General features: G+C 43.8%; 1 protein-coding gene across 2 annotated transcripts in view; it reads left to right on the forward strand.

Moving 5' to 3' along the window:
- The first annotated feature begins 2,241 nt into the window (after positions 1–2,241).
- LOC106821049 (nuclear factor NF-kappa-B p110 subunit-like) overlaps positions 2,242–24,061 on the forward strand; it is a 28,106-nt gene continuing 6,286 nt past the window's right edge. The window contains exons 1-10 of one of the 2 annotated variants that reach the window (XM_014825688.1): positions 2,242–2,427; positions 3,292–5,022; positions 5,555–5,588; positions 6,315–6,454; positions 9,591–9,752; positions 10,881–10,984; positions 12,661–12,834; positions 13,668–13,790; positions 14,498–14,628; positions 16,315–16,432. In XM_014825688.1, coding sequence (XP_014681174.1) covers positions 9,685–9,752; positions 10,881–10,984; positions 12,661–12,834; positions 13,668–13,790; positions 14,498–14,628; positions 16,315–16,432 — 718 coding nt within the window. In that variant the 5' untranslated portion in view covers positions 2,242–2,427; positions 3,292–5,022; positions 5,555–5,588; positions 6,315–6,454; positions 9,591–9,684. The remainder of the gene's footprint in view (positions 2,428–3,291; positions 5,023–5,554; positions 5,589–6,314; positions 6,455–9,590; positions 9,753–10,880; positions 10,985–12,660; positions 12,835–13,667; positions 13,791–14,497; positions 14,629–16,314; positions 16,433–24,061) is intronic. The other variant, XM_014825689.1, reaches the window with a different exon arrangement.

Consider the following 24,061-nt stretch of genomic DNA (forward strand, 5'->3'; position numbering starts at 1 on the left):
CCAACGCGTGAGGCAAGGTGGAGGGGCGGACTTGATGCGGCGGCTGGTGCACGCGGCCAGCGGCTGCGCCCGACCGCGATAGGACCAGGCGCGCGCTGTCAGCGAGGTATCGCGGGGCGTTTGTACTGCTACAGGCAGCTTGGAACGCTTCTATTTCTCCTACTTCCCCTCCCCGCGGAAGCACTACATTGTCACATTACGCAGTTCAGACGCATCCTATGAAAACATTGATTCTGCAGCGCCGCATGCGCACCACGGGCCGAAAGTGTAGCGGCCGCCTGGGCTCCGCGCACCCGCGCGCGCCCACGCACCGCCCGCACCACACAACACACACAGCCGCCCGCTCTCCTCGTCCGGCCCCTGCGGCCCCCCACCAATGTGGGCTTAAAATTCCAAGTCAATACCTGCGATCTCACATTCGGTCGTTCAGAGCCAGGAGGACCTGGTACAATCGCCCGCCTCCTCACAATCTATTACACCGCGTAGCTAAATACGACAAGGCCCGTGTTATCTAAACTCTCACTCCTGCACCATAATGCTCATTAATACATGGTTATCCCACACAACACGAGAACGCTGTCCAGACACGCCTGCCTGCTTCTCGTCGTTACTCCTGTACCGTTAGCCCCCTGTTCTGGCGTGCCAAGCGCACTCAGAGATCGATGTCCCCACGCCGCGCGATGATACGGATAGGTGCATGCTCTTATTCCCACTTCGTACATGGCTCTCGCTGCTTTGGGTAAACCGCCGTTTCTGCCACTCAGCTGCAACTGTAGCTATTCGATAAAGTTGCCTGCAAAACTGTTACAGATGTCACCGCAAATATGTTGTGTCTCTCTTCACGCATAGTCGATGATAGCCAGTAGCACGCGGCGTTCCATACCCACACTCACCAGGCCACGCCAGCGCGGCCTGCCTGGCGTCAGACGTAAACTTACTACCGATTTAAATTCACGCATCAAATCTTGACCAGACTCGGCTAGATAGCATAAATGGTGTATTGGTGATCATATTGTACTTTACCTTCGGTGCTGTGTAACAATCCGCATTTCCATCGTAATTATTTGTGTTTATTATTAAAGCACTAACCTGATTGTCCGACAAAGTTGTCGATCGGTAAGCACAAGCGTCCACACCCATACTTCTATCTATATATACTTTAATCTCCGTCACGGACGTGAATAACTGAAGATATTCTTAATCGATTCTCTCTAAACATATAGGCTCGACATCCCCGCATAACTTCTCTATTATTCACGATTTATGTATTATGTCTCGTCTATCATCTATCTTAGTTTATCTATGATTTCTACCTTAATACTATCTATATTATTACGTAATACATCCCCTTAGTCCCCAGCCTCCCTCGGCATACTCTACCGTGACGTACCTCCGAGCATATTACTAAACTATTACGCGCAGAAGGGCACGCAGACGCATGAATACACGTACGCCGGCCAGATGAGATCACAGTTGCCTCAGGCGGCCGAGCGCGGAAACGAACGCGGCCCGGGAGGACGACAGTACGGACATTGAATTATTTACATTTCAGCAACGTGAGTAACACATGAACGGGGATTTCCGCGCGGCACACCTCTGGCATGCTGACGATTGGAGCGCCACCCTGCTTGGCCAACTGCGAACAGCACGAGAAATATATTTCCGTGGAAGTAACTCTTTTACTGGGTGGTGGCGGTCACGGGTGGTCATGCATGTCGTCCGCTCAAGCGTATGATACATATGCATGTAGTCTTGTACGATTTATGTATATATATATACTATATATTATAGAGTAGTATATATAGTATTAATATATAGTATCATATATTTATATATATACATAGTATGACAGAAGTGACTAATATAGAGATTATGCATGTTATCTCCTATATTATATGTACCTATATTCACGGTACTACCTGATCTCTATTATCACTCGCTGATATATAATATACTATATACTATATATGTGTGTGTGTGTGTGTGTGTGTGTGTGTCGTGTGTGTGTGGTGTGGTGTTGTCGCGTGCGTGCGTGCGTTGCCGTGCGACGTGTGTGCCCATGGCGTGCGCGCCGCGCGTGTGTGTGTACAGACGCGGCCCCTGCACGTACAAGACTACATGCATATTATATACTATAGCAGACATGCATACACGTACGCCACACCAAAAAGGTTATTCCCCGAAATATATTTCTTGCTGTTCGCATTGGAGAGGTGGCGCTCCAATCAGCTCATCATGCAGAGGTGTGGGGAAAATCCCGTTTCATGTTTACTCACGTTGTGAAATGTAAATAATTCAATGTCCGTCTTGTCGGTGTTTCCTAGCACTGTGATCACATGCTTGTCTTACCGATTCACAACTTTGTGGATTAGTTAGTGTATAATAAAACAAATAATTACATGAATTCGATGTACAACAGCACCGAAGGTAAGTAAATATATCACCAATACACCATTTATGCTATCTAGCCGAGTTGTCAAGATTTGACTTAATTTAATCGTTAGTAAGTTTACTCTGACGCGGCTGTGAGTGTGGGTATGAACGCGTCTACTGTACATCGACTATCGTAAAAAAATATTTCGTGACATCTTAAAGTTTTTCAGGGATACTTTATCGAATAGCTACAGTTGCAGCTGATGCAAAAACGCGTTTAAAAACAGCCGAGAGCATGTACAGTAATAAACATCATCCTATCCTATCACCGTCCTGGACATCATCTCTATCCTTGAACCAAACAGCCTAACGTACAGTAACACTAACAGGCACTTGGAACGTTTCATTAACATTAATTAATTACATTATGGTCAATAATTTGAATAAACACGGGCCGTATTTACTACCTGTAATAATTGTAAACGTATTTACAGTCCTCTGGCTCTGAAACACAATTTAATCGCACTATTTCTGTGAATTTAAATGCACAGTGGCGTGGTTGCGCTGAAATCATGTTTTGCATAGGAGCGTCTGAACTGCGTATGTGGGACAATGTTAGTGTTACCAGTAATAGGAGAAATAGAAGCGTTCCAAGTGCCTGTGGATACAAACGCCCCGTACTCGCTGGCAGCGCGATCAAGTCCGCCCCCACCTTGCTCAGGTTGCTTGTTAATGTTAGTGAGTGTATAGCTTATCGAACAGTCTTCGGCGATTTCAACGGACATAGTTGGAGTGTGTGTAGTAATTAAGTGGCATCACCTGCAGGAACACCGGAGTTGGGGCAAGCTGATTGAAAACTGTAAGTTTGGCGAGATGACGTCTGCGCGTGTATTTTCTTACTAGAATTTTTGCTTTCAGCGATACTGCTGCTGCCTGCGTCGCACGATGTCTCGGGACGCTGACTCTGGATTGTACAATTCCTCGGCCTGCACCGAAGAACCCAGCACACCAACGTTGAACCAAGCAATACATTCATCTGTACGGACTCTGGGTCACACACCCATGAGCGTGCTTCAAACGACCACGGACCACGTACCGACCCAGAGTCACACCAAGACGCATACTCTAACTTCAAGTCAAACAGAGGACCCTACAGTAAACTCAAGTCATACCGAGAACTTCACACCAATCCTCGCTAAACCAACCAGTCAGTCCAAACCAATTCTTGTTCCAGGAACTAGGCACCCCATGCCAGCTATGGTACAAATGAGCACGCACTATACACCAACTCCAAGTAAGAAATTAAAACAAGCCAAACTAATCTCGAGTCAAATGAGGGACCCTACACCGACCACAATGCAACCCCAGAACTCTACACCGACCCCAAGTCAACCCCGGGAGCATGTACCAACACTGACTGAAAGGCTCCCGGAGCACACACCCAACCTGTATAAAAAAATGCGAAACCCAACTAGGCACCGTGTGCCAACCATGGCTCACGTTCCCAGACATCGTACACCAATCCCAAATAAAAATACACGAGATCTCGAAGCATTCTTAAATAAACCCCTGAAGCATACACCAACTTTTAGTCAATCCCAAGACCCTACACCAATTTTAAATCAAACACAGGACCCTGTGCCAAGTTTAAGTGAAACCCAGGACCCCACACCAACTGCAATGCAACCCCTGGACCCCACACAAACTGCAATGCAACCCCAGGACCCTACACCAACTGCAATGCAACCCCAGGACCCCACACCAACTGCAATGCAACCCCAGGACCCCACACCAACTGCAATGCAACCCCAGGACCCTACACCAACTGCAATGCAACCCCAGGACCCTACACCAACTGTAATGCAACTCCAGGACCCCACACCAACTATGATTCAATCCCAGGACCCTACACCAACTATGATTCAACCCCAGGAGCCTACACCAACTATGATTCAATCCCATGACCCTACACCAACTGTAATGCAACCCCAGGACCCTACACCAACTATGATTCAATCCCAGGACCCTACACCAACTATGATTCAATCCCAGGACCCTACACCAACTATGATTCAACCCCAGAACCCCACACCAAGTATGATTCAACCCCATGACCCTACACCAACTCTAACTCAAACTTCCCAACAGTATATACCAACCGTCTGTCAAACAACCCATGAACCTACACCAACCCCAAATAAAGTAACAAAACGACTCAAACTAGAGAACCAAACAGCCCAGGATTCTATACTCATCACGAGTCAAGAAACCCAGCACCCCACCCTAACTCTAAACCAAACATGCGAGCATTCAACGCCAGCCCTGAATCGAACACACCTGGAGTCAACTCTTACTCTAAATCAAAAAGCTACACACCCAATTCCAACCCATGATCAACCGACCAAGGAATCTGTACTCGCCCCATGCAATAGAACACTGGTGTCTTCACCAACTCTTGATACAACACTGCAGCACCCTACAGCAGGTGTCCAAGCGACCAGGGTGCCATCACCAAGTGTGGTTTATCCAATCCAGTCCGTCAGATACCGTGATCCTAACCATTGTAACGACTTCCTCTTCAATGACTCTCATGTTCCTATCAATAGGGTGATCCAAAACACGAGTGTACAGTTTGGAAATGCATCGAAGGTGAGAAATGTGATAATGTTCTGTCTGTACCTCTGTTCGTATTTTATTGTATGATCTGTTACGTGTGTGTCTAAGCTCAGTTGTGCAGAAAGCCACTCATCTGGCTGTTTTAATATTAACTGGAATTGCTTCTCTTTATTCATTTTTTGTCATGGCCAAATGATTCAAATGATGAGTGATGGAATGGTAGCAGGAGTGTCATAATATAGTGTCATAACATAGCCAGACTGTCATATTATGACACTCATAACATAGTCAGACTGTCATATTATGACACTCCTGATGTTAGGTGTGCAATACTTTTCTGCCATGCAGTGTGTGAAATCATATGCCACTCCTTTCACTAATGTCCTGTTATATGACTGTGAGGGATTGCCTGTCACATTATTGTCCGATTCGTATCGGAAGACAACTTGTAGAGAGTTTGACCGAATGCCATCTCACAAGTACGACTTACTAGCAACATTCTGTAAAATCCATCGTGCTCTGCTAGAAATACTCCCGTGTACACTATGCTTCTTTGACATTTCAGTGTAGACCGATACAACGTAAATGGCAACGCATACGTAAGTATTGCCGTAAAAGCTAAAATGACCGGTAACGCAACCAGTTAAACAACCATGGATAAGTCAATATGGCATGTTGACATTGTTCACAAAATCAGTTTCATTGTGTATCTGATTGACTTCCGCTGTGAATCTCTCCTGGCAGAGTTTGGTGGCAAAGCAGTTTTGTTCAAAAACGATTGAAATATAACTTGGGACAATCACCTTGAATGAATAAGTAATTGAAACGGATTATCATAGTGACATAATTGTCAGTTTACAACCACAGCACAGCTGCGCGGTCGACTGTCTTACAAATTTAAGCATCGTTTGCTAAAGTGATTATGTCACCGTAAATACTAAAAGTACAACAAATATTTCCACTTTTTCACAAAATGTAAGTGATTCTGTTCACCCTTTATAGTTAAATTGCTGAATTATACTTCCTATTTTACTATATTGTTTGATGTAAACATACACTCGTGACTCATACATAGCAAGCAATTAATGTCAGGATCATATCAAATCGGCCAGGTTTGTTGGATTTTTAACTAGTTGAGAAACAATCTTATCAGGCAAGAATTTGACGATACATTTAGTCCCATTAGTACTTACTTTTAATGTAAAAAAATGGCAACAAAAATTTTACACCATAGAAAATTCCGGACGTAGTCAATTTAAAATAACGCAGTTAACGTCCCGCAAGCATTTATTCGATATATCCATGCTGCAACGTTATCACTACAGACATGGAGATTGAGAAACAACCACAGAAGAATGGTCATAGGTTCCGCTACATGTCCGAGCGTGGCAGTCACGGAGCGCTTGAAGCAGAGAGAGCGAACGAGTCGAATTTCGAAAGGAAACGGGAATATCCAACCGTCAAGGTATGCGAGTTTTCCCCTAACCTGCTCCGAAACCCCTTCCTAGTTAGCAGGAGCCCGTTGTCAGAAACAAAACTAGTCTTAACACTAACATTTTCACATAGACCGTCGACAGCACTTTGGGCCATAATAAAAATATTGTTTGTTTGCCCTCACCCGACCGACCCGCCGGAAAGGGGCTGAATCAAAAATTTTAATTGATCTTTTTTCTTTTTTTCTTTTTTAAAATAAATTGTATCACTTTACATTGTATATAAATCTGTAAGCAATACATTATATGTACCAAGCAAAAGAAACATTCAACATGAAAGGTATCTCCACACAAGCACACCCGAGCATGTAGACACGACGCTGAATTTGTAAGAAGACCCCCGCCCTCAACAAAAGAAAAACAGAAAAGCCGACCTACCTACCCAAACTTCAGCCTGGGTCGATTGAGGGCAAACAAAGATTTTTTTAATTGCGGCCTTGTTTCGTATTTTTAGCTCATCTGACATAGTCAGATGCAGCTTGTAGAATCGCATGAGCGTGCGTCCGGCCGTGCGTCCGTCCGGCCGTGCGTCCGTCAGGCCGTGCGTCAACAGTTGGGCACAAATCTGAACCGCTTGACGTACGGTCACGATATTCGGGACGTCAGGGGGGGATCGTCAAAACGAGTTGGGATGTCGAAGCTGGGGGTCAAAGGTCAAAGGTCAAGAGGTGTAAAAGAAGGAACATTCCCTCCTTAACTTAAGGTATAGGGAGGAAATTCAGCAGACCTGCCAACCCTTACGATTTTTTCGTATTCCTTACAAATTCCATGATGTTTCTACGAATGTATGATCAAACTGAAAAACTTACGATTTTTTACGATTTGTGAAAATTAATGTTTTTTACATTGTGAGCCGAGAAATATCTGGCGATTGTGGGTGCAGCCATATTGGATCACGCGTTAACGTTGTTCTCGCGTGATCTAGAGTTAGTTTCATCATTCATTGCGCGCATAACATACAAACAAAATGGCCGCCTGCTGCAAGAAAAGAAAAGCCTTACTATTTTCATGAATCACAGGTTGGCAGGTCTGATGCAGAATTGCGTCACAAATCTAAACGGCTTGACCTAGGCTTGTGATAGTCGGTGTATAGCATCATCGTAGGAAAAGCCATCACTGTGCCGAAATTGGAGGTCACAGGTCAAAGGTCAATGGGACACAGGGCAGATTTTAGACATTTTCTGAGGACATGGTCTGACGGAGCGATTGAAAAACTTTTTTGTTTCAGCGGTGACCTACCATTTTTATGGCTTTATTGAAAGGACCATGAAATGTACTTTCTGCTGACATGCGAAGAGTAAGTGTCGGATAACCTTTTGACCCTCAAGAGGAGAGTTAAACATTGATTTGTTGACTGTTAACAAAGGACTGAACTGCTTTTGCTATTATTAGAGCCCATACCTGTGTGAATGTGAGGCTACAGTTGCACAGTTTAATTGCAAAGGCAAATGTTTGTTGAACAAGGTTTATGCTCCTTAAATCATATTATTTTCTAAAGCAGTCTGTCTATAGCACCCTGAAGGCTGAATCAGTGAATGCTCGCGTGGGTAGGCAAAAACACGGGGCAGCCCATGGCTGGCACGCTTCTAATCATAATTGTTGCCTGCCAACCTGCAATGCACATGTCTGCAATGCATAGAGATTAGGTGGGTGCGAAAGTGTAGCTGATATATTTGTTCGAATTGGCTACGAAAGTCAAACAAGAATAAAGAAGACTTATGTATAAGACATCTTGCTATGCACAAATGAGTTTATCAGCAGAACACCAGACACCAGATGAGCCCTGTCGCACTGCGGCACTTGGTATGAAGAAATCTGCTACGATTTTTCATTCAGGTAACCACGCAGCATTTTTGTCAACAGTCTAAGAGAATAAGTTAATGTTAAGACTAATGTTAAGACTAATTTTGTTTCTGACAACGGGCCCCAGGGCCGTAGGCTGAGCAAATTCCTAGGGGGGGCAGTGGCGGATCCAGGATTTCAAGGAGGGGGTGAGAAAGAGGTGGGGGTCTGGGGGACCTCCCCCATAACAATTTGAAAATGTAGATCGCAGGAGATGGTGTTTGAGGCACTTTTGAGTACATGTACCGCCATCATTATGACTACGAAAATTCTCTTTTAGTAGAACAATTTATTTTTTTGCTTTTGTTCCAAAATCTAGGTGGGCAGATGCCGCCCTTGCCCCCCCCCCCGCAGGCTACAGCCCTGGATAGATACTACATGCCAAGGCTATAATAAAAATATTGTTTGTTTGCCCTCAATCACCCGACCGACTTGCCAAAAAGGGGCCGACTCAAACATTTTTATTGATCTTTCCCATTCTTTTTTTTTACAAATTGTATCAGTGTACATTATATAAATCTGTACGGAATACATATGTACAAAGCAAAACAAACATTCAACATAAAAGGTATCTCCACACAAGCACACCCGAGCTTGTAGAAATCATGCTGAATTTGTAAAAAGATGGTAAGGTAGGGTCAGGTGAGGGCACCTACCTGGGTCTGGTGAGGGCAAACAAATATTTTTTTAATTGTGGCTTTAGGAGAAGCCATCCTTGCTTGACGTAACATCAGTGTTTCGGTAACGTGGTCGCAGAAATCCTATTTTGTGCGAAAAAGTGCCAAGAATTGCGTGTGCATTTGTGTCACTCCTGAAAAGTGATTTCGAAATAATAGATTGTTGAATTTTTCTTCGTATAGGTATCCGTGGTTGTCCCCATTCACAATTTTGATACGAATTAATCTTCGTGATCCGTGTTCAATTTCAAATCGCGTTAACGTCAAACTGTGATCATTGCATTGAAGAATATATGAGTCGTCCATCCTATATGGTAACCTGTGGTTAATTTGGGACCCCCCCCCCCATAATCTAGAGATTACAGCTAATCTGATTTTTCTCTCTGAAGCTGGTAGGGTTAGGGTTCGGTCACCCCCCCCCCTCCCTCCACCCCGGGCCTCTCAATCTAGAGATTGCAGCTAATCTTATTTTTCTCTCTGAAGCTGGTAGGGTTAGGGCTTAGGCGTTTGTCCGTCACCCCCCGCCACCCCACCCCACCCGGGCCCCTCAAGCTAGAGATTGTACGTAATCTGATTTCTCTCTGTATAGCTTGTAGGGTACGAAGGTCAAGCTAAGATAATAGCGAGGCCTTGTCACCGCCCGACAATCCATACGAGCTCACATTCATCGCTTGGTGTCGAAGATGCACACGAAGAGCAATTGGGAGCCACCGCAGGCCTTTTTAAACAAGAGCAATGACATGACTGCCGTGTAAGTCACCACCTTGATGGCCATTACGGCTAGATGTATGAATGGACAGACAAAAAGAGTGGACTGCGTGGGTGCTGGCTGATGGCAGCGTGGAATGGATGGATGCGTATGGTATGGATGATTGGATGGATGGATGGGATGGATGGATGTGATGGGATCCTGCGGTGAATGGATGGATGAGGGAATGCATGATGCATGCAGCGTGTGGAACATTTGAGGGATGGCTTGGGTGGGTTGATGGGGTGGTGGGAGTGGCAGGACTGGACGGATGGATGCGTTGGTTGATGCGGTGGATAGAATGGCATGGATGATGTTGGATAGTGATGACGATGATGGATGGATGTATGAGATGATGGAATGGATGGATGGATGGATGGATGGATGGATGGATGGATGGATGGATGGATGGATGGATGGATGGATGGTTGGTTGGATAGATGGATGTACTAATGGATGGATGGATTGTAGAAGTGTAATGATGCATCAAACTATTGATTAATTGTAAGAGTTTGACCCAATTGCAATGTATCGATAGCAAAGTAATAAATCTATAATTATCACCTGTAGTTCACTGAATAGTGAATAATCGATGGTTTTTGATACTTGCAACATTAAATCATCTCCCAGCTTCTTGCGCAAATGCACCGTGTTATTTCACATGTGAATATGCTGGCGAACAATTACCAACACTTCTGTCGTTGTTGTGAATAATCCGACTGGTCACTGCATGGTCATTTACTGGTCCACTCAACTAACTCACTCTCTATATGAACGAGTGTGTGAATGAAACGGTCGTGTACCAGTCTCTTAAATATTGTGAACCAAAACCTACATATATAAAAAACATATATAATTATAATACATAATTTCATAACTAAAACAATAGTACCACAATAGTATCAGCAATAGTATTTCAGCCATCTTAATACTAATGAATTGCACCCAATAGTCACCCCTAGTGGTAGGATGGAAAGATGGATGGATGGACGGATGGTTGGGAAAATGAATAGGTGGGAGGATGAATAGATGGATAGGTGGATGAATGGATGGGTAAATGCATAGGTGGATGGATAGAGCACGTGCTCAACTACCACATAATAAACTTGACGATACTTTATATCTTTCTAGGTTTAATGACATCTCAATTGTGATATTGACGTCACATGCTCTGGTGGAAATGTCCCTTAAAATGGACAAACTAGAGCCTGAAAATCCAAAGGTTTCTATATCGTGTACGTATGAAAGTGGTCTCTTACAAAGCAGTTGCAAATAAAGCGTGGTCACACTCACTCGCTAGCAGTGACATGTTGCATTGTGACACACCAACATACCTGTGTTCACACACAGTAGTATCAGGGGTGATTAATGACAAATTATTCATCAAATAATGTAAAAATTATAATGTCGTTAATCACCCCTGGTACAGTGGTAGTATGTAATTCCGTATGCAGTCATAGATGTTATATATCTCGTGTTCTTGGGGCATTAGAATAAAGATTCCACGACTGTTTTACTTGTTACATAATATATTGTTGATATAAACTTGATTAACACACATGCGGTTACAACAGCGTGCAAAGGCGGCGGAAGCAATAAAATAGTGCCACGGCTTTAGTGATAGGGCGAGCCCCGGGGAGACGAAGCCACCCTAGGGGGGTCTGGGGGCATGCCCTCCCCCATAAAAATGTTGAAATTTACAAGGCAAATGGTGGGCTCTGGTGCATTCTGAGCATTGTGATTTAGCACAAAAAAGTATTGATTTTTCACTGTAATTTTAGAAAAATACATGATGATTTGAAAGATTTGTTGCTTAACATAGAATGAAAATATTCAATAATGACCAAAAACTCCAAATTTATTTTTCTCACTTTAACAGTGGAATAATCTTTGGTAAAACTTCCTGAAATACATTCCCATTCAAGACATGCATACAATTGTACTGGTGCTCACAAACGAACTGTTAATATTCGTCATGAAACGCGCTGACCCCGGGCAAAGCATGCTCCCTCAATATAACGCAACGGCATGCTGCCTGCATAGAATGAGGAGTAGACGGGGAGCAGAGGAATGTGTGCCAGAGTTCTGGATCATAAAATTTTATAGCTACAGGTGATCTGCAGGGGCGTGTACAGGATTTGGACCAGGGGGGGTCTAACGCGAAGGGGCGAAATTTTGAAATTAGACCCCCTCAGATGCGTTTTCTGCGCGAGCAGGGGGGGTCCGGACCCCCTGGACCCCCCCCCCCTGTACACGCCCTTGACATGACTTCATCTGACCCTGGTCTCCGCTTATAGGGGCCTAGATTACACGTATATACATGATATATGTACCGGCCAAAAGACGGTATAAATTATTGAAAGATTTTGGTTACGGAAAATTTATGGCCTGAAAAAAGTGCCGCGGCAGTTCCGACGCCCTTGACAGCGTGTATAGTCTAGAGTCCCGCCATAAGTCTCTATACTCGCAGCTAGGGCCTGCATACCTCCCAAATGGCCATTGGTTGATACAAATCTAGTTAATTTTTTAATTAAATTTTAATTAGGGTTAGTGTTAGGGTCACAATTAATGCACCATAAAAGTTTTATTAAAACAGGAGTTTCAGGCACGTGATTTGTATCAACCAATGGGATTTGGGAGGTATGCAGGCCCTAGCTGCGAGCAAGCTGCGAGTAGTCTACTCGCCTCGACTAGTGGCGCCACCTCTTGGGCGTACAAAGAATAAACATTACTTTAACGTTTTGCAATTATCTTACAATAGAGAATCACATGTAGTTGGAAATAGTCATGTGCAGTCACATATAATTGTCCCACATATGAGCAGAAACGCATTTGATTTTATTGAATGTCAGATGATGTATAATGCTTTCATATGCTGCATTGCCCAAGATGTATCAATTTGTCATTGCAGCGACTGAACGAGAAAAGCACCAGGAGTATGTAAAGAAAAGACTTAATGAGTTCAGGGGTTCTGATAGACGCCATGTTGCTGTCATAAAATTCCAGGCGTTTCAGCTGAACGGAGATGGCTCAATAGGCCATGAGCTCTGTTATCCGGCTTACTCTAACAAAGTCGTAAATCAAAGTGAGTTAAAATCGTATATATATTCTAGACGCGTAATGCGCACTACAGAGGTAGAAGTAGTAAAGTATTGCCAGAGACTACAAAGAAGTGAAAGACAAGAAGTAACACAAAACGAATGGTTTACTCAAGAGCAGAATAGGTAAGAATACAGATTCTCTCAGTGCAACTACTGAACAAGATAGAGAGAAGTTTGGCTATAACAAACCCCATATCACGCACTTACAAACTTTCCCGTCGAACGTCACAAAGTAAGAAGCTCTTGAGGAGGGGCGACCCCCACTATTTATACGCCATGCCCGCGCACCTTCTCCCGCATCACCAATCCCACGAATAGCGACACTCCGGCCAACCGGCCTAACTGAATAAGGTATAGGGTAAACGTTTCCACTTCGCCCGGTTATGTGAGCCGATTCCGGTCCTGGTGTCAACACAGCCATACACAAGGTGCCACCTCTGCGGTCATTCTGGAGCTGCTTGTCGCAAACTCCTAGAAATTCGGGGATTTATGGCCGTGGTTCCCCAGCTGGCCGGCACCCCCAGAGCCCTCGCTCGCTTTCATCTTGGGCTCGACCGCTTGCCTTCTCACCACCGTTTCACGCGTTCCTATCGACACCGGTCGCATATTCGTATCGACACCATTTCCCAGACATGAAATTTACTCGCTTACATTATACTTTTAATTCACCTACTGTGTGTTCATGGCGTGAGCCGATTAGCAGTGCTGAAATTGCAAGAGATAAATCCATTATTTTCGAAAAAAATTTACGCAGTTGAATACTTATGGCCACATTTTATCAGATCGAATTTATGTGAATCTACATTATCTACTCTAGGATCCACGCAGCATGGAGAATTGAAGATAATCCGCATTTCAAGGTCATTAGAATCGTGCAGAGGTGGTAAAAGCAGGTTGATTGACCGCGAGTTACTTTTATTTACCAGCAAAATTAAAAAAGGTTCGTACTAAAATGTACATGTTGCGCTGTATCAAATAAAAGATTTCCCGCAGACATTGTCTACGAAGGTCTCGTGAACCGAATCTATTTACGAGTCGTGAGAAAATGTGCTTAGAGGCTATAATGATATAAGGTATTTGTCTACCGCTAGACTACATATATAGATACAATATTCTCGAATGCTCGAATCTGTTTCGCACTTGGTTGGCTCAACTCTATTGTCTCCATTTGGCAAAGCTTTTGGCCATTTTGTCTAGAGGCCAAAATAAAAGGTCCGGCGAGTGAGAAAGCAGTTGGTGTGCAAGATCTTATAGTGTAGTTGTGTTGTTATCTTACACATGGGCACAATCACACATTACCAAGCCTTCCGACTCTGCTATACAGTTTTACTGCGACCAGCAGCATCACACCGCAGCAACGTATTAGCCAGCGAGCCGTGCAGTCGTGATTTGCACAGTCAGTTTTGAAACTGCACGGCCAAAAAAATAATTTTACAATTTTAAAAATTTTAAAATGTTCTGGGGGAGGGCCCCGTACCCCCCAATGAGAGTGGGAACCCCTCTCATACTCCCCCCCCCATGAACGCCTACGGCAGTCTTGGCTGAGACATACAAAAATCGCACTCCCAAATATTTTTTCTGCACTCCTACAATACTCATTCCTGGCTAATACCCTGCACCGCAGTCACGCGCTTTCGTTCTTTACAGGTGTCAATGTTCGATTCTATGACCATGAAGGTTGGGCGAAGGACGTGGAACCTAGTCTGATTCATGAGCAAACAGCCGTCTCTGTTCTAGTGCCGCCTTACAAATGCCAAGATCTGAAAGAGGAAGTGCAGGTAATCACTGATCAGGGGCGGATCCAGAGAGACCGGGTATAAGATGGCGTTGCGCAAAAGATGCGTTGTTCCCCGACCGCCGAGAGCAGTTAAGCCGCGCACTTCCGCGGGACTGGGCGCACGCGACCGCGGGGTGTTGCATATGTAGCATCTCGCGCTGCCCGCTATACGAATTTGCGCGCCGAAGGAAGGCGGGCGCGCGAATCCGTATAGCGGGAAGCGTAAATCGCGCAGTTTTCGTCACACCTACACCGGCTCGGCTACGGCGGCCTTGGGTGGGGGCATTTGCTGCTGCTGCTGCTTTGTTGCTCCAGGGGCGCGCTGCGCGGCAGGGGCGAGTATTTCTTGCTGCTGCTGCATGGACCAGTATTTCTTGCTGCTGCTGTTTTGCCAGTATCTATGATTAGCTACGTGTAAAAACTGGCATGGCCACGCCACCACGTGCTCGCAGTATTTGGTGCTGCTGCTGGTTTGCCACACCAGCCACGCCAGCCACGCCAGCGCAGGTGCTCACACGATGTGCCGTCGCCACGGACAGCGCGGGTTCAGGATGTTGGTAAAAACCTTGCACGTACGCAGCCAGGCGCCGCCACGGCGGCGGCGCTTTTGGAGATAGCATCTAGACCGTGCCCGCCCACGTGGAGCGCCGTACAACACTTCGTAAAAAGCTCTGTGATAGACATAACGCTATACTCGGCAGTAGCGCACGTCATCGCGTAGCGGCCAATGAGCGAGCGCGTCATCGCTGATTGACAGCATTTCTTGGGGTTTCTTGTAGGAGCCACTACGTCTTAGCCATGAGGCGCGCCACCCCAAAAAAAGTTTAGGGGCCGTTTGGAGATGGCCTCAAGCCGTCCATCCCGAAATGTCGGTTGGATTGCGCCCAGTTTTCGCGGAGTGCGTTTTCAGACCCCTGTCTCAGATATCTCTCTAAGTGGACAAAAAGGGGGCGGCGTATTCGCGTTAGGGCGCGGCTTCGCCGCGAGCTGTGCGCTGCACGCAAAAACCGGGCCCGCAAGTCCGTCTAGGCTAACGCTCCATTAGGAGTGTTCCCAACTTTGATATCATTAATGATTAATGATTAATGATTGATAATATTAACCCTAACCCTAACCTAAATGACATTAAACCACAAACTAATATATGACCATATAATATATAGATATGTTATTATGACCATTAATGACATTAAAGTTGGGAACACTGCTTATGGAGTATCACCCCGGATCTAGGGGGTGTCCAGGGGGTCCGGACCCCCCCTTTCAAAAATCCTGGATCTGCCCCTGCTGATGCACTCACAGTCTACCCTCGGTCCAACAAACTGATTGGTTGAGGCCACAATTAAAAGAATATTTGTTTTCCCTCACCCAACCCAGGCTGAAAAGTTGGGGTAGGTAGGTAGGCTTTTTTTCGTGGGGGTCTTTACAAATTCAGCATGGTGTCTACATGCTCGGGTGTGCTTGTGTGGAGATACCTTTTATGTTGAATGTTTGTTTTGCTTGGTACATATAATGTATTACCTACAGATTTATATAATGTACAGTGATACAATTTGTAAAAAAGAAAAGAAAAAAAGATCAATAAAATTGTTGGAGTCGGCCCCTTTTTGGCGGGTCGGTCGGGCGAGGGCAAACAAACAATATTTTTATTGTGGCCTGAGTAAAGAAGTTGGTTGGGCTTTTGCAGGTGCATATCCGACTGGTACGTCAGCACACCTCTATGCAGGATGAGGAACTGTGTGGTGAGGACGTCAGTGAGCCTGTGACGATGAAATACCAGCCAGTCGACGTTGATGTCGGCGTCGGTAAGATGGAAGTTACTCCTTGCCAAACCCGCATAGCTATACATGTCGCACTGCTATACATAGCTATACAATATGCAACCGAGCGAAATACTCGGGAAGGTTTTTGCTGTACACGTAGTATACATACATACGTACATATGTGGCTGCGTGCGTGCGTGTGTGCGTGCGTGTATAGAGGTAAAACACATGGACATCCATTCAGATATAGAGAAAAATGTGCATGTAAAAATATAATGAGGTGATAATTTAAAAAATCGTTACCGCGTTTTTACCGATTTTCCACTTCAAATTTTGGCATAAATAAAAACAAATATATATATAGATATATATATATCTTTATATATATGTTCTTAAGCTTATGTCATACCTTTATTATTCACTTTTGGTACTGAAATCGGTTTATAGCTATTGCTGTAAATTGTATTCAAACATGGCATATATCGCTCATTCCGCACAATATTGTCAGCAAACAATCACTTGTTTCATTAGTTTGTAATGCGTCTGCGGTCTAGTAAGACATGTATTCACCTGCGAACACAGTGCGATTGTGTACATGTATGCGGTCTTTGGTTACACGCATTATAGTGGGGCAGATATGTGAAAAAAATGTTCACATCTGGCAGAAAGGGTGAAATTTTGTATACAGGGGTATTTTGGGGCGCTGATTTCAAAAATTGCCGGATCCAAGAGATCTGACCAATGGATCGGCCGCCATCTTGAATTCCAATATGGCCACCATGACGAAACATAACATTACTATCTTGGGTTCTAAATGACATGTGGCGCTGAAATTTAGTACACAAGGGCATTTCGACATGCAGGTTTAATAATGAATTAATTTGAAATGTCTGAAAAACCATATGGCAGCCATTTGAATTCCAATATGGCCACCATGACGAAACATTGAACCATTACTATCTTGGGTTCTAAATGACTTGCGGCGCTGAAATTTGGTACACAAGAGCATTTTGACATGCTGACTTCAATAATGGATTGATTGACATGTCTGTCAAACCATATGGCAGCCATCTTAAATTTCAGTATGGCCGACATGACGAAATGTTGAACAATACTATCTACTACACACACGCGCGCACACACACGTGCACACACACACACATACACGCACGACGCCGCGCACACGCACGTGCGCACACACACACACACACAAGACACACACACACAAGCACACATACAGTATGCACACACACACACATGTGCACACACATGTGCACACACGCGCGCGCACAGACACATACAGTACGCACGCGCGCGTTCGCATGACTTATATTTGCCGCCGACTTTTTTCTCTCCATTGATTAGTGTTGCTAGATTGGACAAGTTTCAAAGACGGTGGCAAACTGATGTCCGCACACAGAACAATTGCTTAGTGTCAGCAAAATCGTTTGCATCAGATCTCAATAATTACAATCAGTTCATTTGAAAAACTGGGAAATCCGTTCGCGAAGACAGTAAAGACCTGTATGTGCTTAATTGACACCAAAGTCATCATGCCTGATGAAGTGATAGCCACAGTGTGATCCGTGGAGGACACTGGCAAAACACGATATGACAGATTTGTAAGCAGCGAATCAAGGATCCTTCCGTCAATTTCTATGGTACCATTTCAAAGAACAACCTGCCACTGTTCAAATCGAAGCCTAAGAACACACATGGAAAGTCTCAGGCGAAGATTACAAGTATGAAAAGTAATGTGGCGCTGTTCTCACGATGTACATTTCTTGCCAAGCAAGAGATGGTGATCTTGATAACATTCTTTGAACATGAGTGTCATGGTGGCCCCAGCATTGGCTGAAGATATAATACAATGCGGCCATCGACCGGAAAAGCTGAACTTTGCCGTGTTGGAAGCTCCACGTCCTCATGATATGCCGAAAGAAGTAGTTAGCATTTTCGATGGGCTGCTTAGTCACCAGTTGGAGCCTACGAAGTGCAACAGTGTGGTCAGGAACATTTGGTGACTATGCACAGAAACAGTTCCTTCCGTACATTGCCCGAAAATAAAACGAGGAAATAGTGTGGGACACCTACAGAACGGACAGTCTCAAAGGAAGCACCAGGCTTGGTCGTGGCACTGGCATACCACTCCATGTGACTGAACAGACATCCGTACCACGAAACTGGAGCAGCTTCCTTCGTGTAGATTCCAACAAAAAGACTATCCAGTTTCCTTGCAGATGCTCTGCAAACGATGGCTGTTTTCAGATGGGAAATACTAACAACCAATGAAGAAGAGTTAAATCAAAGCCTCATTCTGATGTTTCTCAAATTGAACATGTACGCATGAGAGGCTGATTCACGCATGTTACTACATGCTTGGCATGCATATAGGCGGGGGCACAGAATATAGTAATCATGCAACGGAACGACGATGTGGTGTGTTGGCGATCGCGATGGCAAGCGTTATGGACGGCTGTGCAATGTGGTTAGAATTTGGACATGAAACAATTTCAGGCACATTGCTGCTCACACTATTGCGACTCACATTGGCCCTGAACGCTCATGGGCCTTTTGTTCCTGCACGCTGTTCCGGATGCGATACTGTTTTGCCATATCTGGATTGGCAAAAGGACCGCGTGGAACATATGGAATTCCATGCCTAACTTGAAGGAGGCTCTTCAATCATCTTCCACATGCACCAGCTGAAGTAACAAATGATGACATGAACAACATAGAGGGGTCCTCGTTGTTCTGTACAGTAGAACTTCGCTTCTGAAGAAAGTGAACAAAGCAGGAAGCAGCTGTTTTGCTCAGGGAAATCGCAATTGGAAAACATTCCACCGACAAAGGAGTCACTGCGTCAACATGTGAAGAGGGCAGTCTTTCAGGCTGGTCACATCTGGGACAGTCTCAAATTGCAAACCCAGAGCTGCCTTCACCTGCAGATTGGGGATTGGGAAAAATGCTGATGATGGCTGGCGTCCATTTTGGAAATAATGGCAGAGGCGTCAAAGGGTGCGAGAGCTGATCAAGTGCAATGTAAGAAACGGCGTGTGCTGCGAAATTGCAAATGTTCCGCGGCTAATCTACCATGCACAGAACTGTGTTTTTGCTCCCGGACAATGCTTCCCAGATGACAACAGGAGAAGTAAAATGGATGGAAACGTCTTGCGGCATGTTACAGCTTTCAATTGGTGAGGAAAATATTTTTGGAAAAGCTTTTGCTATCTATTAACCATTGAACTCAGCATATAAAAAATTCCCTAAGTTTCAAGTTTCAGTGCTTACGTGATTTAGAACCTAAGATTTTCAGCATTTCGTCATGTCGGCATACTGGATTTAAGATGGCTGCCATATGGTTTGTCAGCCATGTCAAATCAATTCATTATTGAACTCAGCATGGCAAAATGCTCTTTGTGTACCAAATTTCAGCGCCGCAGGTCATTTGGAACCCAAGATAGTAATGTTCAATGTTTCGTCATGTCGGCCATACTGGAATTCAAAATGGCTGCCATATGGTTTGACAGACATGTCCAAATCAATCCATTATTGAAGTCACATGTCAAAATGCTCCTTGGTACCAAATTTCAGCGCCGCAAGTCATTTAGAACCCAAGACAGTAATGTTCAGTTTTTCTTTATGGTGGCCATATTGGAATTCAAAATGGCTGCCATATGGTTTGTCAGACATTTGCAAATTAATTCATTATTAAACCCTGCATGTCGAAATGCCCTGTGTACTAAATTTCAGCGCCACATGTCATTTAGAACCCAAGATAGTAATGTTATGTTTCGTCATGGTGGCCATATTGGAATTCAAGATGGCGGCCGATCCAGTGGTCAGACCTCTGGATCCGGCAATTTTCGAACTCAGCATGTCAAAATACCCCTGTATGCAAAATTTCACACTTTCTGCCGGATGTGAACATTTTGACCTATTTTTAGCTCATCTGACGAAGTCAGATGCAGCTTGTAGAATCGCACGATTGTCCGTCCGTGCGTGCGTGCGTCCGGCCGTCCGACGTCGGTCCGTCGTCAACAGTTGGGCACAAATCGTAACCCCTCGACGTACGGTCAACGATATTCGCGACGTCGAGGGGGATCGTCAAAACGAGTTGGGATTGTCGAAGCTGGGGGTCAAAGGTCAAAGGTCAAGAGGTGTAAAAGAAGGGGAGAAAATTCTCCTTAACTTAAGGTATAGGGAGAAAATGCAGAATTGCGGCACAAATCTAAATGGCTCGACCTAGGCTCGTGGTAGTTGGTGTATAGCATCATGGTAGAAAAGCCATCACTGTGCCGACAATTGGAGGTCAGCAGGTCAAAGGTCAATGGGCACAGGGCAGATTTTTAGACATTTTCTGAGGACATGGTCTGACGGAGCGTTGAAAAACTTTTTTGTTTCAGCGGTGACCTAGCATTTTTGGCTTTATTGAAAGGACATAAATCTACTTCTGCCGACATGCGCGAGTAAAGTGTCAGATAACCTTTGACCCTCAGAGGAGGGTAAAACATGGATTTGTTTACCTGTCTGTTAGAAAGAATTGGACTGCCGGGTTTGCTAGTAGAATCTATACATGCCTGGATGTATGAGAGCTACAATGTCACAGTGAAATTTCAAAAGCTAAATTTGGTTGAAGAAGGTTATCTCCTTAAATCGTATATTTCTATGGCATTCTGTACTGTCAGTATGTTACATGTAACGTATGCTACTGCAGCTGCATGTGGTGGTGTTACTGTGTAGTTTTTGCCTGCGTTAATTTGGTTAGCAGGTGGCAGCTCCCTATGCAGCCTGTAGGCGTTGCGTAGGTAATGAGATGAGTGCTAACCTATCTGTCTGGCAAATAGTTGTTGCTACTACGTTACGATGGGAGCTTCCATCTTTAATCATGAAGACAACTTAAACCGTAACGCGCCATCTCGTGGGCAACTCAAACGACCAAACAACATTCCTTTGAGAAGGTTCCTGGATACCATCCCATTGCATTCCACTGTTACGGCGTGTATGTAACACATTGGAGCTAACAGGGTTTACTAAGAACACCCACCACTCCACCACGAGTCACCCGCAGTAACGTCCAGATGACGCTGTCCGCTGGCGCGCGGCACTTTTGTTACTATCTCCCACAACATGCGATACTACCGTTTAAGGTCGATAATAAAAATATTGTTGTTTTGACTCACCCGACCGTCCCGCCAAAAGGCGGCGACTCAAAATATTTGATTGATCTTCCCATTTTTTTTAATTTTTTACAAATTGTATCACTGTACATTAATCAGGAGTGTATCAACAAGAGTAAACAGATAAAACCGGCAAAATTCAACATTTAGTTGTCCTTAGATCTACTTATGATTTATTGTTTCACCTCGATAAACATGTGAGCCTCAAGTCTTGCCTTACTAACATTAACTTGTATCCGTGTCTAAGTTGGTCTCACAAAAAATGACAAATCGGGAAGTATGCGGCTCCAACTACAATGTGGTTTAGAAGAGTTATACCATTGAAATCAACAACTGTGAACCGAAACATAAGCGGCATGTATTTGAAAGCCCTCTATCGCGTTAGCAATGCCAAACATAGCAAAGAAACTAGCGAAGGTTTTGCTAAGTGGATTTCGGAAAGTAACACGCCTTTTGTTATAATAGGCCATGTCGAATGACAGTAATTAACATGTTATGAAACAATAATTTAAGAACAAATAAATGGATAAAAATACTAAACATGTGAAATTTTATATTCTTAATGTAAAATAGTAATTCAATAACACCAAGTCGATGTTAACTTTCGAAATCCTAGCAAACCTCGCTAGTTCTTTGCTATGTTCGCATTGCTAAGGCGATAGAGCTTTCAAAGCAATTGCCCTTCAGTTCGTGTCACAGTTGATTTCAGGGATATATATTTCTTAAAACCGACATTGTAGCTTGGACCGATATCTCCCGATCTTGTCATTTTGTGAGACCAAGCGATTTAGAACCTGATAAAGTTTAATGATTAAGCAAGACCTTGAGCTCAAGTTTATGAGGTAGAACACAATAAAATATAGGTAGACTAAGGCAACTCAAATGTTTGAATTTGCCGGTTTAGGTCTGTCTTACTCCTTTTGAACCACTCCTGATTAATAGTGAATCGTTAGGCAAACATTATATCAGGAGTGTATCAAACGGAGTAAGACAGACTGAAACGGCAATTCAACATTTAGTAGCGCTTAGTCTACCTATTGATTTATTGTGTTTAACATCGATAACTTGAGCTGCAGTCTGCCTTAATCATTAAACCTTTATCCGTGTCTAATCGTTGTCTCACAAAATGACAATCGGGATAAAAGATATCGATCTAAACTGTACCAATGTGGTTAGAAGTAACATCGTGAAATCAACAACTGAAAAACCGAAACATAAGGGCAATGCTTTTGAAAAGGCCGCTCTATCGCAAAGCAAATGCAAACATAGCAAAGAACTAGCGAGGTTTGCTAGGATGTCGGAAAGTTAAACGAGGGCGCCTTGTTGTTATTATAGGCCATGTCGAATGACAGTAATTACATGTTAAGAAACCAATATTGTTAAGAACAAATAAATGGAAAAAATACATAACATGTGTAATATTTTATTTCTAATGTAAATTAGTATCAATAAGCACCAGTCGCTGTTTAATCTTCCGAAATCCTAGCAAACCTCGCTAGTTCTTTGCTTATGTTTTGCATTGCTTTGGCGATAGAGGGCTTTCAAAAGCATTGCCATTATTGTTTCTGGTTACAGTTGTTGCATTTCAGATGTAACTTTTTCTAAAACCACATTTGTATCGTTTAGCCGATATCTTTCCTGATTTGTCATTTTGTGAGACCCTAACGATTTAGACACGATAAGTTTAATGATTAAGCAAGATCTTGAGGCTCAAGTTTATCGAGGTAAACCACATATAATCATGAGTAGACTAAGGCTAGAATTTGAATTTATGCCGGTTTCAGTCTGTTCTACTCCGTTGATTACACTCCTGATTATATATTATTGTACCAAACAAAACAAACATTTCAAATCTATAAAGTCCTATCTCCACACAATCACACCTCGATGCATGTAACACACAATGCTGATTTGTAAATAAAGACGCCGCGTCATGAATATAAAGGAAAAAGCCTATCTTACCATACCAAACTTTTTCATCAGAGCCTGGGTCGGGTGAGGGCAAACAAATTTTTTTTTAATTGTGGCCGAAGGCATATTGAATCTCTCACATCCCTGCTGAGTTGCATGCAGAGGTTTGAAGCAGTTGTCGCTAGTATTGCTCAACAAAATACACCTACATAGATGTGACAACATGCTAGAAAGCTTCTGAATCAACACCGTGTTGGAATAAAATTGACAGCTATACGACAGTAAATAGCTATGAAATGATTTCATTACAAGATGTATAGAAGTATTAGCAAGAACATATATACATTTTTGTTTTCATTTATACCAAAATTTGGTGGAAGTGGAAAATTGGTGAAAACGCAGGAAATTAAGTGTCAAACTCCTTTGAGATTATTTACTCCTGATGTATATATATATTCTGATAGGATAGATATTTGAATATACTATATATAATGCTTCGTTAGATTCTTTAATTATTTTTAGCTCACCTTGACATCGTCAAGATGGGCTGTTGTCCGTCGTACGTCCGTCCGCCCCGTCA

This window comes from Priapulus caudatus, unplaced genomic scaffold (assembly GCF_000485595.1).
Source record: "Priapulus caudatus unplaced genomic scaffold, Priapulus_caudatus-5.0.1 Scaffold56, whole genome shotgun sequence".
NCBI lineage: Eukaryota > Metazoa > Priapulida > Priapulimorpha > Priapulimorphida > Priapulidae > Priapulus > Priapulus caudatus.